The sequence below is a fragment of the Pseudochaenichthys georgianus genome, chromosome 14 (assembly GCF_902827115.2).
Source record: "Pseudochaenichthys georgianus chromosome 14, fPseGeo1.2, whole genome shotgun sequence".
NCBI lineage: Eukaryota > Metazoa > Chordata > Actinopteri > Perciformes > Channichthyidae > Pseudochaenichthys > Pseudochaenichthys georgianus.
Window position 1 is genome coordinate 38,399,252 of NC_047516.1, and position 15,999 is coordinate 38,415,250.

General features: G+C 47.1%; 1 protein-coding gene across 3 annotated transcripts in view; it reads right to left on the reverse strand.

Annotated features, from left to right (window-relative positions):
- The window catches only part of ntm (neurotrimin), a 639,130-nt gene that overhangs the window by 33,012 nt on the left and 590,119 nt on the right, over positions 1–15,999 (reverse strand). For all 3 annotated transcript variants that reach the window (XM_034099236.2, XM_034099235.2, XM_034099234.2), the window contains exon 4: positions 4,986–5,111. In XM_034099236.2, coding sequence (XP_033955127.1) covers positions 4,986–5,111 — 126 coding nt within the window. The remainder of the gene's footprint in view (positions 1–4,985; positions 5,112–15,999) is intronic.

Consider the following 15,999-nt stretch of genomic DNA (forward strand, 5'->3'; position numbering starts at 1 on the left):
TGATATGGTACTGATATAACAGTATTTCACCTTCAAAGGGGTCGGAGAGGGACCAATCTACTATGACTACCAATTCCATTAACTCCAACTTCAAATGAATCTTTCCAGGCATCCAGGCGTCTGCAAATCTGGAAAACTTTCATTGCTCCAAGGCCAAATTCAATCATGTGCATTGCGGCCGCCTTATTGCAACAGGGCGTCGTCTAGCCGCCTGGCCGACAAACTCTGCAGTCAGGGTGTGTGTCTGTGGGAGATACCGAGGATCACTTCTGATCCGCCTCAAGCCCCTAAAGCCATCTATCTATCAAAGGTGAGGGGGAGCCGGGTCACGGCTGTGTGAGAGCCGCGACACCCAACCTGAAATCATCAATCTTTATGCACACACACACACACACACACACACACACACACACACACACACACACACACACACACACACACACACACACACACACACACACACGACACACACACACACACACACGACACACACACACACACACGCTCACACACACACACACTCACACACACACACACACACACACACACACACACACACACGCACGCTCACACACATACACACACCCACGCTCACACACACGCTCCCACACACAAACACACGCTCTCACACACACACACACACACACACACACACACACACACACACACACACACACACACACACACACACACACACGCACGCTCACACACACACACATACACACACACGCTCACACATACACACACCCACACACACACACACACACACACACACACACACACACACACACACACACAGACACACACACACACACACACACACACACACACACACACACACTCACACACACACAGGACCTTTATTTATTTAATTCACTCGTTTGAACACCCCGGAGTACTTGAAATATCTGGGCTCACACTGAATGGCCCCGGGCTGAGAGTTGCTCTGCAGCAGGGAGATACTGGAGCAGAAGTTTGGACTGCAGCAGGAAGCAGGACATTTCCTGCTCTGCTGCTCTCTCTGAGGCAGGCGGACAACAATGCACTGGCACTCTGTGTATTCTTGTTTAGTTGGCCCTCAGTTGAATACTGGAGATTAAACTGATAGAAAAGTGGCAACACAACATATAACAGCTCGAGCTCAGCACATTGACAGTTAACAATGTGAGAGAAAAACAACCAAAGAAACACACATTGGAAAAGCAGTGTTGTGTTTTATCTTGCATGAGGAGAATCAAAACGACAGCTTCTCAAGCTAACGCTAGGCTATTTACATTTCCATCTCACACTAAACTGAAAGCCTATGGACATCCCTGAATTGTAGTTTTGTTGGTGCCTGCAAAAAGCATCCTCACTCTGAATTTCAATGCATTTCCTCAGATATGGACTTTCAACAGATAAATAATAAACATAAGCAAACAGTCACTGCATACATTTTGATCATGAAGAGTGCTGAGATGAGCATCGAATAAAGAATGTCTCTGATTGGGCCTACAGCTCTGATTAACATAATGATTCTCAATCAGGTTGTTGTTGCACAAAAAAGGTCTGGCTTGATGGAAGTGTAGCCAAAAGCTGCACAATCCCAGCAACACACACACACACACACACACACACACACACACACACACACACACACACACACACACACACACACACACACACACACACACACACACACACACACACACACACACACACACACACACACACACACACACACACAGATCAGAGTAAGAGGCCATTATTGTCCCTTCATGTTAACGCCTGTGCTGCTTAGGAAAACACGCCATGAAGATGGAGTCTTCCTGTATTAAACGTGTTATGTTGCCTCTTCTGGACTGCAGTGTATACCTGTACTCCCTGAATGATGCAGGGAGACGAACACTCACATCAGACCCAGCGCCGTACTGTGTATGTGGGGAGTGTTGCAGTAGAATATTCCACTGTAGCGCCGGGACCTTAACCTGTTTAGCACCGAGCCTGTTTTTCAGGTCTCAGGCTCGAACATGACATTCCCAGAACAAATGACCATATCTTCTAAAAGGGTTAAACTAATAATCTTTTTCCTTAAAGTAATGATAAACCTGTGAGTTGGATGGAGAAAAGTCAGAATCAATTTAGATGTTTGTTTTAAAGAAAATTCAGATTGAACATGGTAAAAAACTGTAAATGATAGTGTCCGTCCAAAAACTCTTTTTTACTTATAGTGAAAACTACCCTTCGATGATGGTAAGGTAGACTGAAAGCATTAGGAATCCAAAGTACAAGATATAATAAGTACCCTGTATCAAGATTGATGCAAAACAAGTGACATTTGACCTTTTTAGAGAGATTTAGCAAACAAAACTCCACCTTACCAAACCCTACATGTTTGAGCTCCCTCTATGAAACGTCAAGCTACCCCACAGCACCCCCAAAAGAAAATCTCTGGCTTCGACACTCGCCGCGGTACATGACGGTTTTGTGTGCCCTCGCATGAAAATCATATGCCCTCTCTGTAGATTTGTTCTGGCGCCGGGTCTGACTCACATTCCCACTTCTGGCAGTTTAAAGTCACCAATTGACCTAACATGCATGTCTTTGGAGAACAGGCAAACTCCACACAAAATATATACAGATACATACATACAAGAGATCATCTCAATGCATGACTCAGCTTCCTCAATCTCCTCCCACGTCAAAATGTATTTACAGCCAATTATAATAGATGGCACCTTTAGGGGGTCTGAAAAGGAAACAGCTCTGCTGTTCTCACCGGAGCCAGGAAGTTAAAGCAGCAGTGAGACGAGCTGTTGGATCCTGTTAATGAGATTTCACAGCAATAGTTCCCAGAGATGGCTGAGTGCTTCAGTCCCACGCCTCAGAAACACGTCATCCCCCTCTGGCCCAGCAGTCAATCCTGTCAGGTCACCCCCCCTCTGCTACTCACGAGCTCACCAATTGGCTAATTAGGAGTAACAATTACTAAAGGGTAAGGAGACTGCGAGACCAGTCTCATTCACATCATGACCATATTGAAATGGGATAGACATCTTCTGATTTAACGGGCAACTTTTCCTAATTAGGCAAGAATAACCTAGTTTTAAGTGCTGGTGAAAAGTCACCTTTTGTGATGGCAATAAATGCAATTATGTCTTGGTTCTACTTGGGGGTTTAAACGGATCATTAATGCTGTGGAATAATCTTTAGGTCTGTCATCTACCAAGAAATCTTTCTAAAAAAACGATTACATTTTGCAATGTTCTCATCACATTACAGAGTCACTATATTGTTTCTTTAAAAAAAGTCTCACTATATAATTTAGCTTTTAATTTGTGTCCAGGATCTTTAAGGTTAAACTGCTGTATCACAAGGTAGTTCAAGATTAAGAGTAGCAGTCTTTGAGAGAGAGAGAGAGAGAGAGAGAGAGAGAGAGAGAGAGAGAGAGAGAGAGAGAGAGAGAGAGAGAGAGAGAGAGAGAGAGAGAGAGAGAGACTGTGTTGTTAGCATCTGGTTAGCTAGCTGCACTAACGGACATAAGGAGCTGTTTGTTCCACAACAAGCTGGAGGAGGGTCCTCTCCTCTCAGACTGGCTCAGGTGAGCTAAAGCACTTTACCCCTGCCTATATGCCGTGAGCTGATTATCGAGCCTTCATTGTAAGAGTCGCGGGTGTACTGTGTGTTTGCGTGTGGGGAGTGTTGCAGTAGAACATTCTGTAGCGCCACTGGTGCTCCCGCTTTTGTGCGTGCTCTATAGTGCCCGTAATAGTGTTCACTGGAGTCCAGCACCTCAGCACCCCCACTCAAAATACCTTCCCGCGCCTCTGGAGGCTGGGACATTCTGCTAAATGCTGCACAGGTGAGGAGCACATGGGCTCCAAATCTAAATATATCAACACAACTCAACAAGAAGATAATCCAAACTAAACAACATCTCGTTAATGCTGATGTCAAAGTCTCCACACTGAAAAAACTGAAACGTTGACTTTAATGAAATGTGTTATAGAAATTACACATGATTGAATCAGTATATTTGAAAGCAATAATATTACTGTAGGTTTAAATACAAATCTACTTAATATTATTGCTTTCATCTAACCTACAATACAATTATTATCCCAAATAATGTGTCTGGTATAAGAAAAAGCTTTCTCTGTTTAAAACAAAAGAACAATGGTGTCCAACAACAGTCACTGCTACCCAGCATGCTCAGTAATGTATGCACAAGCATGTAGCATTTCATTAATAGGAGCCAGTCAATGTCCTCTCTCCCTGCTTATCTCCTTACAGACAGGTCAGTCACACTTGTGTCATATTAACATTTCAATTCCCAGATTCCCGCTCCAACACAAAGGACAGCACAGATGGAAACACAAAAGCTCTGCATTTTAAATGTAACTCCTTATGAATGCAAACATCTTGCCTGATTAAGGGAAGCAATGGGATACACACTTTGTGTCCTTTATTCTTCAGTAAGGAATAATGGCATAAATGCCATTGAGCATGAACAATGCTATTATCTCAATGTTGGACACAATGACCAGTGATGCCTGTAAATGCATTATGCTCCACACTGTTCTCTGCTTTAATCCCGTCATTCAAAGAGCCTCCAGAACATTTACATTCATCCTATTATCCTAATGAGTTAGTCCAACAACAACAGGGTCAGTTTACTTTCCTGCAAACAATTACGTTGTAATGATGATTTGGAAACAGGTAATGATGGGTAATCAGTGAAGCGAGACGTCTACCAGGGGTCAAACAAAGTCAAAGATGGAGCGATAAACACAGAGGGGTGAGGGGGGAGAGAGAGGCAGCAGGAAGGACGGAGAGAGAGGCAGCAGGAAGGACGGAGAGAGAGGCAGCAGGAAGGGGGAGAGAGAGGCAGCAGGAAGGACGGAGAGAGAGGCAGCAGGAAGGACGGAGAGAGAGGCAGCAGGAAGGACGGAGAGGAACACGTGAATGCAGCAGAAAGGGTTCTGAGGCATATAAGGAGAAGTTACCTGAGGACGAGATGAGCTTCCAGCTGATGGAGGGCTCTGGCTTCCCGCTGGCTTGGCACATCAGGGTGACGTTGGAGCCTTCATTTACCACAATATCTTTTGACAGATTGATGATTTTTGGTGGTACTGTGAAAACAGATAACATATGTTAACATTTAATAAATGGTCATGGGCAATAACACTTATTTTATTTTGTTGTTTAATCCTAATGTAAGGAAGTTGCTGAGGTAACATTTGAAAGTCTGCAGGCTGACTGAAATGCTGCTTTCAAGTTATGAAGGTAAGTGGAAATGGGTCTAAAAACGTTCCTAAAGAGCTTTACTTTTTTATATTGTGTCATGTAACACAGAAACCGTTTGAAAGCATTGTATACAGTTAAGGTGGAGACTGGCAAAGGCCATACACATTGTAAACACTTAACCCGGTTGAATTATTTGTGTATTGTAGTGCAGGCACGGCACATCTCCTATAATGAACATTATACATCTTAATTTCACACACTGCATCTAGTATTTGGGGATGTGAATTACTTTTTAAAGATTGCTTTTAGAATGATTTAGATAATTTAATTGTAATTTAATGTAATATAATTTGTATCATTTATCACCATTTTCACAACAGAGTATAGAGAGTGTATTTCAGGTTGAGTGGGAACAGGATGACTGTGAGAGCTCTTCTATTGATCTGTGTTCCCCCTCCCTTTGGACAGATTTCAAGTACCTTTACATTTAAGGCAAATTACTTCTGTGTATCTAATATGCAACACAGTCGGTAGTGTGACGGTGAAGAGGAGTTCCAGAGTCCTGGCTGCTGAGCAGGAAGTGGCCAGACAGCTGGTGTCCACTGTCTTCCAGAAAACCTCCATAGCAATGTCCTGGTGAAGTTAAAGAGCCCATTTTCCTCTCTCCTGTAGTGTGTTCTATAGTTCAATCTATTGGCTAGCACTCCAACACATTGTAAGTGATAAGGGGCGGGACATCTGTATGTGGTTAACCAATCACAACTAGGGTGCCAACAAGCCACAAGTGGGACAGAGAGTATGTTTGTGTGGGACAATGTGGGACATGTAAATGCAATGTTAATATTTCAATATAATGTCCATGTCACCCTAAAAGGTGGCTTATAAATAACAATGCTTTGATATCGTTTTCACACACAGCACAGGTAAAGGAAATTGATTGAATTCATTAATTTATTTTCAACAACTGTGAACAATATAACAAAAAACAAATTGACAACTGACCTACAGTTTTTTTCAGTTGCTAACACACTAAAATGACACATAAAGCATCATTATCTAAACAGACACTCAAAGAGCAAAACCTCAGCTCAAATCTCCAAAACTCTAAACACATTCTCAGCTTTGCATATCATATAAAAAAAAAAAAAGGATTATTTTGCGATTTGGCGAGTCTGCTATGTTTTGCACAGTGAGTCAGGATTTGCGAATCGCTGAGTCTGCTGTTGACTCCTGCACAATAGCCGCGGGAAGTAGGGGTGCTGGCTGCGAATGGTGTACATTTGAAAAACGCCGGGTTACGTACTGTAACCCTTGTTATTTTAGCACAGGCGGAGCCCTCTACTGGACTCTATGGGTACTACCTTATCATGCAAGCATTCACCTACTGAGATTTCTATATACGTAGCCGGCCCCGGGGCGGGCCTACTTGAATGCGTGCGCATCTCACGGAGCCCCGATGTATGCACGCACTGTCGTCCAGCACACCATTCCACCTCACTGTCCCTGACCGGCTTTAGCAGCCGCTGCGCCTCACTCACCTCTCCCTCGGTTGTAATCGTGGAGAAGTCCAGGCTGCGGCTGACGGAGCACACCCTGACGCGCTTGCCTCGCGAAAAAGTGTGCTCGAAAACAGTGCTGAGGGCTCCCCTGCGTCCGCTTATAGGCAGACAGGGACAGTCTGCAGCTGTATGGGTTCACTATGCACCCTCTCTCCTGAGGCCCTAAAGAGCACGGGGAGAATGCAAGTGCCCCCCATGTCCCCCACACTCAGACACTGACCCTGTGCAGAGTGTGTACGGACTATAGTATGGAGGGCTCTCCCCCTCCTGCCCCCAGGCAGGCGAGGGGAGCCCTTTAGCCCTGTAAGGGCCCAAAGCGCATTACGTCACCCTGCGACCCTCCAGGAGTCCGGAGAAACGTAAGCGCATTTACTCCCGGGGAGAGGGTCAGATGCCCACTGACCCACAGCCCCCCCCTCCTCACCAGTCCTGTGTTGCCCCAGCAAGCACATACGCTGAGAAAGAGCCAGACTTATCAAAGAGATAAAACTTTATTAAGGGACCTGGCGTTGACCAAGACGCCACCGTGCATATATCCTCCACACTCACACCTTTGAATAAAGCTGTTGATGCAGCCACAGCTCGTGTGGAGTGCGCACGGACCCCTGTGGGACAGGCTCTCCCTGCCTGCTCATAGGCGTGTGCAATGCCTCCGCAAAGCCAGCCTGCCAGGCGTTTCTTGGACAGAGCTTTTCCAGTCACCTCGCCCCCAAAGCACACAAACAGCTGTTCAGTGCGTCTCAGGGTAGCTGTGCGCTCTACATAACATGCTAACGCGCGCACCGGGCAGAGGAGGTGTAATTTAGCTTCCCTGGCCCCACCATGGGGTGGAAGACTAAATACCCCCAACTGAATAGCCCTCAACCTGAACGCACTCCTTAGGCTCTTGGGCACAAAGGAGGGGTTCGGTCTGAGTGTCGCCCTGCCCCGGTCACCCCGAACCAGTAAACAGCTCGGGTGCACCGACAGAGCGGTTAACTCAGACACTCTTTTGGCTGACGTTAAGGCAAGTAGCAACGCTGTCTTCCACGACAGTGCTTTCAGGGAGGAGAGCTCCAGAGGCTCAAATGGTTCTGTGACCAGAGCCTCAAGCACCAGCGGCAGGTCCCACTGCGGGGTGGAGGCGCACACTACTGCGCCTCCTGACCCCCTGTAAAAACCGCAACATCGGTGGTTGAGAAAAGGCTGACCTGCCGTTGAATCCCTCATGACAAGACGAGATGGCTGCTGCACACACTTTACAGTAGAATGAGCAAGTCCTCTGTCCACCAATAACTGTAAGAAGGACAAAATGGAGCCCAACTCACAATATAGGGGCTCTATTCTCCCCTCTTCACACCATCGCTGGAATCCCAGCCACTTTGGCCTCTAACACGCTGTGGTGGATCCCGCTCTAGCTGCCTGGATAGACTGACTAACGCTGTCAGACAATCCACCCTGTCTCAGCCTGTCCCTCTCAGGAGCCAAGCTTGGAGAGGATGGCCCAGATTGGGTAACGCCCCGCTTGTACCTGCCTCTTGAGACATCGCCCCCAGGGCTGGCCCACCTTCTTCTGTGTCATCGCTGAGTACCACGGAGCCCCGACGCGATCCGGCGCTACCAGAATGACTGCCAGACGTTCTCGCCTCACTCTCCCCAGGAGAGGGAGAATGAGACGCAGCGGAGGAAAGGCGTAGAGCAGCTTCCTTGGCCATGGCTCGTGTGCAAACGCGTCCACGTCGTCGTCCAGGGCCATGGAGAACCACAGGGCACAGTGGCTGTTGCGCCGGCTGGCGAACAGATCCACTTCCGCTCTCCCGAACTGGGCCCAGATCTGCTTCACCACCTCTGGGTGAAGCGTACATTCGCCTGGCAGGGGGCCGCCCCTCAACATGAGGTCGGCCCCCCTGTTCTCCAGTCCCGGGATGTGGAGGGCTCTCAGAGATAAAAGCACATCTGAAGCCCATAACCACAGCCTCTCCGCTGTGGCCAACAAGGTGGCGGAGCGGACTCCGCCCTGCCTGTTGATATAAGCCACTGTGGTACTGTTGTCACTCCTGACCAATACATGTCTCCCTTGAATTAGGGGCATGAAATGCTGGAGGACTAACACTACCGCCCGTAGCTCTAGGACAGGGGTATTCAACTAACTTTCCTGGAGCGTCAGCTTCAGCGTCAGACAGCCGAAGACATTGGAGTCCTGCTGGAGTAAGACTGACAAAGACATTGGAGTCCTGCTGGAGTCACGAGGGTGGCAAAGAGGAGGCAAATCCTACTCTGATTGAGCTAAGTATTGCTGGTGTCTTATTTTATTTTATTTACTTTTCTTGCCCCTCCTGCTATAATCATGTGTATTTTCTCCATTCCTGTTCATGTGTCTTCTCGCAATTATCACTGGCCTCGTGTATCTCCTAATCGCTATAACCGGCCTGCTCTCGTCTATCCCACGTGCTCCACTGAGATCCAACATCTAGTTTCAGGTGGCCTGTGGAACTCCCAGTCAGCTGTTCCTGAGGCTGACTTCATCTCTGGCTACGCCTCCCTGCAGACCCTGGATTTCCTTGCTCTCACTGTGACCTGGATTACTCCATTCAACACATTCACCCCAGCAGCTCTCTCCACAGCATATTCCTTCTCCCATACACCCAGACCCACTGGCAGAGGAGGTGGCACTGGTCTCCTGCTCTCTCCCAAATGGAGCTTTTCCCTCTTCAAGCTACCTAACTTCACTCCTTCCACCTTTGAATGCCATGCCGTCACAGCAACCCATCCTATACAATGAACCATTGTTGTTCTCTTTAGATCATCTCCTCTCACACATCCCTGAAACTGGTCCTCCCGCTGTACTTCTCGGAGACTTCAACCTCTCTGTAAACCCGCTCCACACATCTGATCACTTCTTCATTTCATTCTCTCTACCCTTTTCCAAACATAACGAACTAATCTCTTCTCATCCTGCACCTGTCCGCCGTAACCTTCGTTCCCTCTCCCCCTCTACCTTTGCCTCATCGGTGCTCTCAGCCCTCCCTTCCTCTGACTCGTTCCAACTCCTGCCTCCAAACTCTGCTGCAGAAACTCTCCTCTCTACTCTCTCATCCTCTCTGGACTCTCTCTGTCCTCTCACATCTCGGCAGGCTCGTCAGTCCCCTCCTGCTCCCTGGCTAAATGACGCACTGCGTGCTAATATAACCGTCCTTCGGGCAGCGACGACCTCCTAACCTATCAGGCTCTCCTCTCCTCTTTCTCTGCTTGGATCTCTCGCACTTTCTTTCAAGATAAGATCCAATCTTCCTATTCCAATCCCAAAAAACTATTTTCCACCCTCTTGGACCCTCCCAAAGCCCCTCCCCCCTCCTCACTTCTATCAAGCGACTTTGTTAACCACTTTGAAAAAAAGGTTGATGATATTCGCTCTTCTTTTTCTGACTCAGCTTTACTCACCGCTGGGTCACCAGACCCTCCTTCCACCAGCACACTAACCTCCTTTTCCACTCTCTCGCCAAGTGAGGTTCTTACCCTCATTACCTCTGCCCGCCCTACCACCTGTCCTCTAGACCCTATCCCTTCAAACCTCCTTCAGACTATCGCTCCTGATATTCTACCGTTTCTCACCCATTTCATCAACACTTCTCTAACTTCTGGTCACTTTCCAAACAGTCTCAAGGAGGCAAGAGTAAACCCTCTCCTAAAGAAACCCACTCACAACCCGTCAGATGTTATAAACTACAGGCCTGTCTCTCTACTCCCGTTTATGTCTAAAACACTGGAACGCGCTGGCTTTAAACAACTCTCCTGCTATCTCCATCAGAACAACCTTCTGGATCCGCACCAGTCTGGTTTCAAGGCAGGTCACTCCACAGAAACTGCCCTCATTGCTGTCACTGAGGAACTGCACACTGCTAAAGCAGCCTCCCTCTCCTCTGTCATCATCCTTTTGGACCTGTCTGCTGCATTCGACACGGTGAACCGTGATCAGATCCTCCTTCGCACTCTCCAAGAACTTGAAGTTTCAGGCTCTGCACTTTCCCTCACCACTTTCCCTCACCTCATACCTCAAAGACCGTACCTACAGGGTAACTTGGAGAGGGTCCGAGTCCGACCCTTGTCAATTAACTACAGGGGTCCCTCAGGGCTCTGTTCTTGGTCCCCTCCTCTTCTCCCTGTACACAAACTCACTCGGATCTGTCATTAGCCCGCATGGTTTTTCATACCACTGCTACGCTGACGACACCCAATTAATGTCCGCTCATCACCTCAAGCTCAACCTTGACAAGACTGAACTGCTTTTCCTTCCGGGAAAAGATTGTCCCACTCTTGACCTGACTATCAACATCGGCACCTCTGTTGTTTCCCCGACTCAGACTGCAAGGAATCTGGGTGTGACCCTGGATAACAACCTGTCCTTCACTGCAAACATCGCTGCTACAACCCGCTGCTGCAGATACACGCTTTACAACATCAGGAAGATACGTCCCCAGCTGACCCAGAAAGTGACGCAGCTTCTGGTCCAGGCTCTCGTCACCTCACGCCTAGACTACTGCAACTCCCTCCTGGCTGGTCTACCTGCATGTGCCATCCGACCTCTGCAGCTCATCCAGAATGCAGCGGCTCATCTGGTCTTCAACCTTCCTAAATGTTCCCACACCACTCCGCTCCTCCGCTCCCTCCACTGGCTTCCGGTAACTGCTAGCATCCACTTCAAGACACTGGTACTTGCATACCATGCTGCGAATGGATCTGGCCCTTCCTACATACAGGACATGGTTAAACCGTACACCCCAGCGCGTGCTCTACGCTCTGCATCAGCCAAACGACTCACTGCACCCTCGCTGCGAGGGGGACCCAAGTTCCCATCAGCAAAAATATGTGGGTTTGCTATCCTGGCTCCAAAATGGTGGAATGAGCTCCCCATTGACATCAGGACAGCAGAAAGCTTACACACCTTCCGGCGCAGACTGAAAACTCATCTCTTTTGACTCCACCTCGAGCGATAGAATGACTAACAAAGAACTGCTAACAGAGCACTTATATACTAATAAAGGACTGGTTTATCTAAAGCCAGTTGAGTAGCACTTGAATTGTTTGGCTCTATGAAACCTGATGTACTTATATGATTCTGTTTTCTTCAAGGTTGTGTCTTCCTGGTCGAATGTACTTATTATAAGTCGCTTTGGATAAAAGTGTCAGCTAAATGCAATGTAATGTAATGTAAAATACAACGAGGTCCAGTTAGAGAAAATCTCCCCATGCAAAGGTCCGGAACTTCAAAATGTCTAACTTTATGAATTAGTGTGATATATATTGAAGTAGCCTGTAGCTTTATCAACGTCTGCATGTAATCAACAACTGACTGCCAATCAAATAAAGAAAGTACAATTAAAAAACAACAATATTTATTGTCAATTAACATTGAACTATACAGATATACAGTACATACTGTGGATATGTGTAATGTTCCTCTCTGGCGGCATTTACAAATAAAATAGAGAAAATAAATAAAATAATTTTAGTTAAATAAAATAAAGTGTAGCAGCAGCTTGAGTTTCCCTTTTTCTTTGTTAACCGTTTCACATCATGACTTAACAGTTTCAGACGATTATAGAACAATTTCAGTCTTTACACATCATAACAATTGAACAGTTTTAAAGTTTCTCTTTCTTTCCCTCCATCACTCACTTTGTTTAATTCAGTGCGAGAATTGAGCTTGAGCTTGTCCTGCCAGGAGTTTGTAAATCTGGGCTGAAATGGTGTCAGGGCCATTCTCATACACATGCAGGTGCTCATTGGTTACAGTGATGCAAACTCAGGTATGGTGAAAAACGAGAACTATTCGAAGCAGAAAAAAAACAGCGTAATATACCATCAGACAAAGGCCTGTGCTATAATGCTTCAATTAACTGGCTGTTCTTTATAATATACTCAGATCAATAGGAGACAGAGATGTTATAAATCAAGGGTTTTTATTATTATTTACAGCAGGGATAGGGAACCTTTTTCCTTTCAATTTTTACAACATCCTCCGAGGATCGTACAAATGATTGAATTCAACCTATGCTTAAAAAAACTAAAATCACAGCCCATTCATTTGGCCTTTCTTTCATGCTGTGCAAAGAAAACGCAACCTCTAAATCCAGATATCTCCCCATGACTCACGCATGCATGCATGTGCACGGTGTGGCATGACCACCAAAACAGAAAGATATGGACACAAGATGTGTGCAAATGTATTTAGTTTCCTATCCTGGACCATGTGAACATGATTTAAGTGTGGGGGGGACCTAATCTCCTCTAGGGGGGTCCGGGGGCATGCTCCCCCGGGAATATTAAATATTGAAGTTAAAAGCATCAATCTGGTGCACTTTGAGAGCAACATGAAGAGATCTCTCAACATCCATATGAAACAGAACTGTAAGCAGATTTTTCTTTTTGGATATTTTACAAATCACTCCAATTTTAAACTCTATTCTTGTTATTTTTAACAACTTTTTTGTTACTGTCAATTTTATACCAGTTTTTCATTTAGACTCATTAATAACTATAATGATCATATCAAGGTGTGCCTTAACCTCACTGAGCTGAGGATATTTGAGCCTCTCAGGAGAGAGCTCTCTTCCACCTGGTTGTAGAAAAGCTCTTTAAATTCGCTAACCAGATGCTAATAACAACAGATCGCCACTGTGCTTACAACTACAGATACAGCCACGCAAACACTGCGGAATGTGTACGGCTCCTTGGGTACTGCAATATTTGAAGGGCTGGAGCGGCGTTCCGGTGCTCTCTGTCAGCACTCCTTTCAGACGAGACATACCGCGCGAAGACACGTTACACTTGTGTTGTGTTCAAGGAACCGGCGCCAGGAAAAACAGGTGCTCGCTTGTTTAATTATTTTTGCGGTCTAGATTTCTTCTTCTTTTTTGAAGTGATAAGTTGTCCGTCAGTCGGACTGACGGACGGACTCCCCACCCCTCACCCCCAAAACGAAAACTCTTCGGTTCTCCACGAATTACACAAGTCACCCAAATCAGCGATAAAAAAGCGGGAGGCGCCGGATCCGGACCGCGGTCCGCCAGTTGCCGACCCCTGCTCTAGGAGGTTGCTGTGTCGTGTTTCTGTTAGAGACTAGCACCCACCAATAGCCCTCTTCAAGCAGGTCCCTCCCCATCCTGTTCCCGTGAACACTGTGATGTAGGAGGTTACCCGTCCCAGTAGAGACCCCCTCCGGGGGCGCCCGGGAGACCCCAGAACCGGAGGTTGCCCTCCACTGAGGCGGCGCATATGCAGTAACCCCTGCGGGACCACAATGTGAGCAACCGTCATGAGACTCAAAGTCTGCATGACAGTTAAAGCTGTCACTGTCGGCGTTGAACCGCCCAGAGAAGTACAACGCCTGTTGGTGAGGTATGGGGGTGCTCTTTTCTCAATTGATCGCAAAGCCTAATCTGGTTAGGTGTGTGATCAATTGTGCTGTGCAAAGCATTGCCTGTTCCCTGGACCCGGCCATGACTATGAGGTCGTCTGGGTAAAATAAAAACTCTCATGCCGTGGGCGCGCAGAGGTTTAAGCGCAGTGGCCACACATTTACTGAACGTGCGTGGGGATAGGGAGTAGCAGAATGGTAATATGTTGTACTCATAGGCTATCCCCTGGAAGGCAAAACGCAGACACTTTCTGTGCTCCGGAGCAATTTCCACATGAAAGTATGCGTCTTTCAGGTCAATGGTGGCCTCACAACTGCAGACCACGTGTAACCACACCAGCCCAGGACCTCCACATCCAGCATGTTCACCTCCAAGATCGTCTGAGACCAGCCACTCGGACAGCTGCTGCAACAATCGGTTTGCATAACCAAATAATTTCTGCACAAACTGTCAGAAACCGTCTCAGGGAAGCTCATATGCATGCTCGTCGTCCTCATCGGGGTCTCCACCTGACTCCGGTTCGTCGTCGTAACCGACTTGAGTGGGCAAATGCTCACATTCGATGGCGTCTGGCACGTTGGAGAGGTGTTCTCTTCACGGATGAATCCCGGTTTTCACTGTTCAGGGCAGATGGCAGACAGCGTGTGTGGCGTTGTGTGGGTGAGCGGTTTTCTGATGTCAATGTTGTGAATGGAGTGGCCCATGGTGGTGGTGGGGTTATGGTATGGGCAGGCGTATGTTATGGACGACGAACACAGGTGCATTTTTATTGATGGCATTGTGAATGCACAGAGATACCGTGACGAGATCCTGAGGCCCATTGTTGTGCCATTCATCCACGACCATCGCCTCATGTTGCAGCATGATAATGCACGGCCCCATGTTGCAAGGATCTGTACACAATTCCTGGAGGCTGAAAACATCCCAGTTCTTGCATGGCCAGCATACTCACCGGACATGTCACCCATTGAGCATGTTTGGGATGCTCTGGATCGGCGTATACGACAGCGTGTTCCAGTTCCTGCCAATATCCAGCAACTTGGCACAGCCATTGAAGAGGAGTGGACCAACATTCCACAGGCCACAATCAACAACCTGATCAACTCTATGCGAAGGAGATGTGTTGCACTGCGTGAGGCAAATGGTGGTCACACCAGATACTGACTGGTTTTCGGACCCCCTCAGACCCCCCCAATAAAGCAAAATTGCACGTTTCAGAGTGGCCTTTTATTGTGGCCAGCCTAAGGCACACCTGTGCAATGATCATGCTGTCTAATCAGCATCTTGATATGCCACACCTGTGAGGTGGGATGGATTATCTCGGCAAAGGAGAAGTGCTCACTATCACACATTTTTTCAGATTTGTGAACAATATTTGAGAGAAATGGTTATTTTGTGTATATAGAAAATGTTTTAGATCTTTGAGTTCATCTCATGAAAAATGGGAGCAAAAACAAAAGTGTTGCATTTATATTTTTGTTCAGTGTAACTTCATGTTACTGTTTTTGAAATCTCTCCCCACTTTTGTCCGCACCCCCTAAGTAAAATGACTTCCCAGTTCCCGCGGCTATGCTCGTGCATGACGAGCCAGGATCTCTGGATCTGCTATACGGTTACGGCTCTAGAGGCTTCTCAATTCTTAAATGTCCCCTCCTCCACTCCCTTCCTCGACTCCCCTCCTCGAGACTTAGGGCCCTTCTCACTTCTCTTATTTTTCATTTCCTCGCTCCTCGGTCTCACCGGAAATTGATTTGTCTGCGCCATCTTGTGTAGCGTCCCAATGGCCTTATTTTTGCGGGAGGACCGAGGAGCGATAA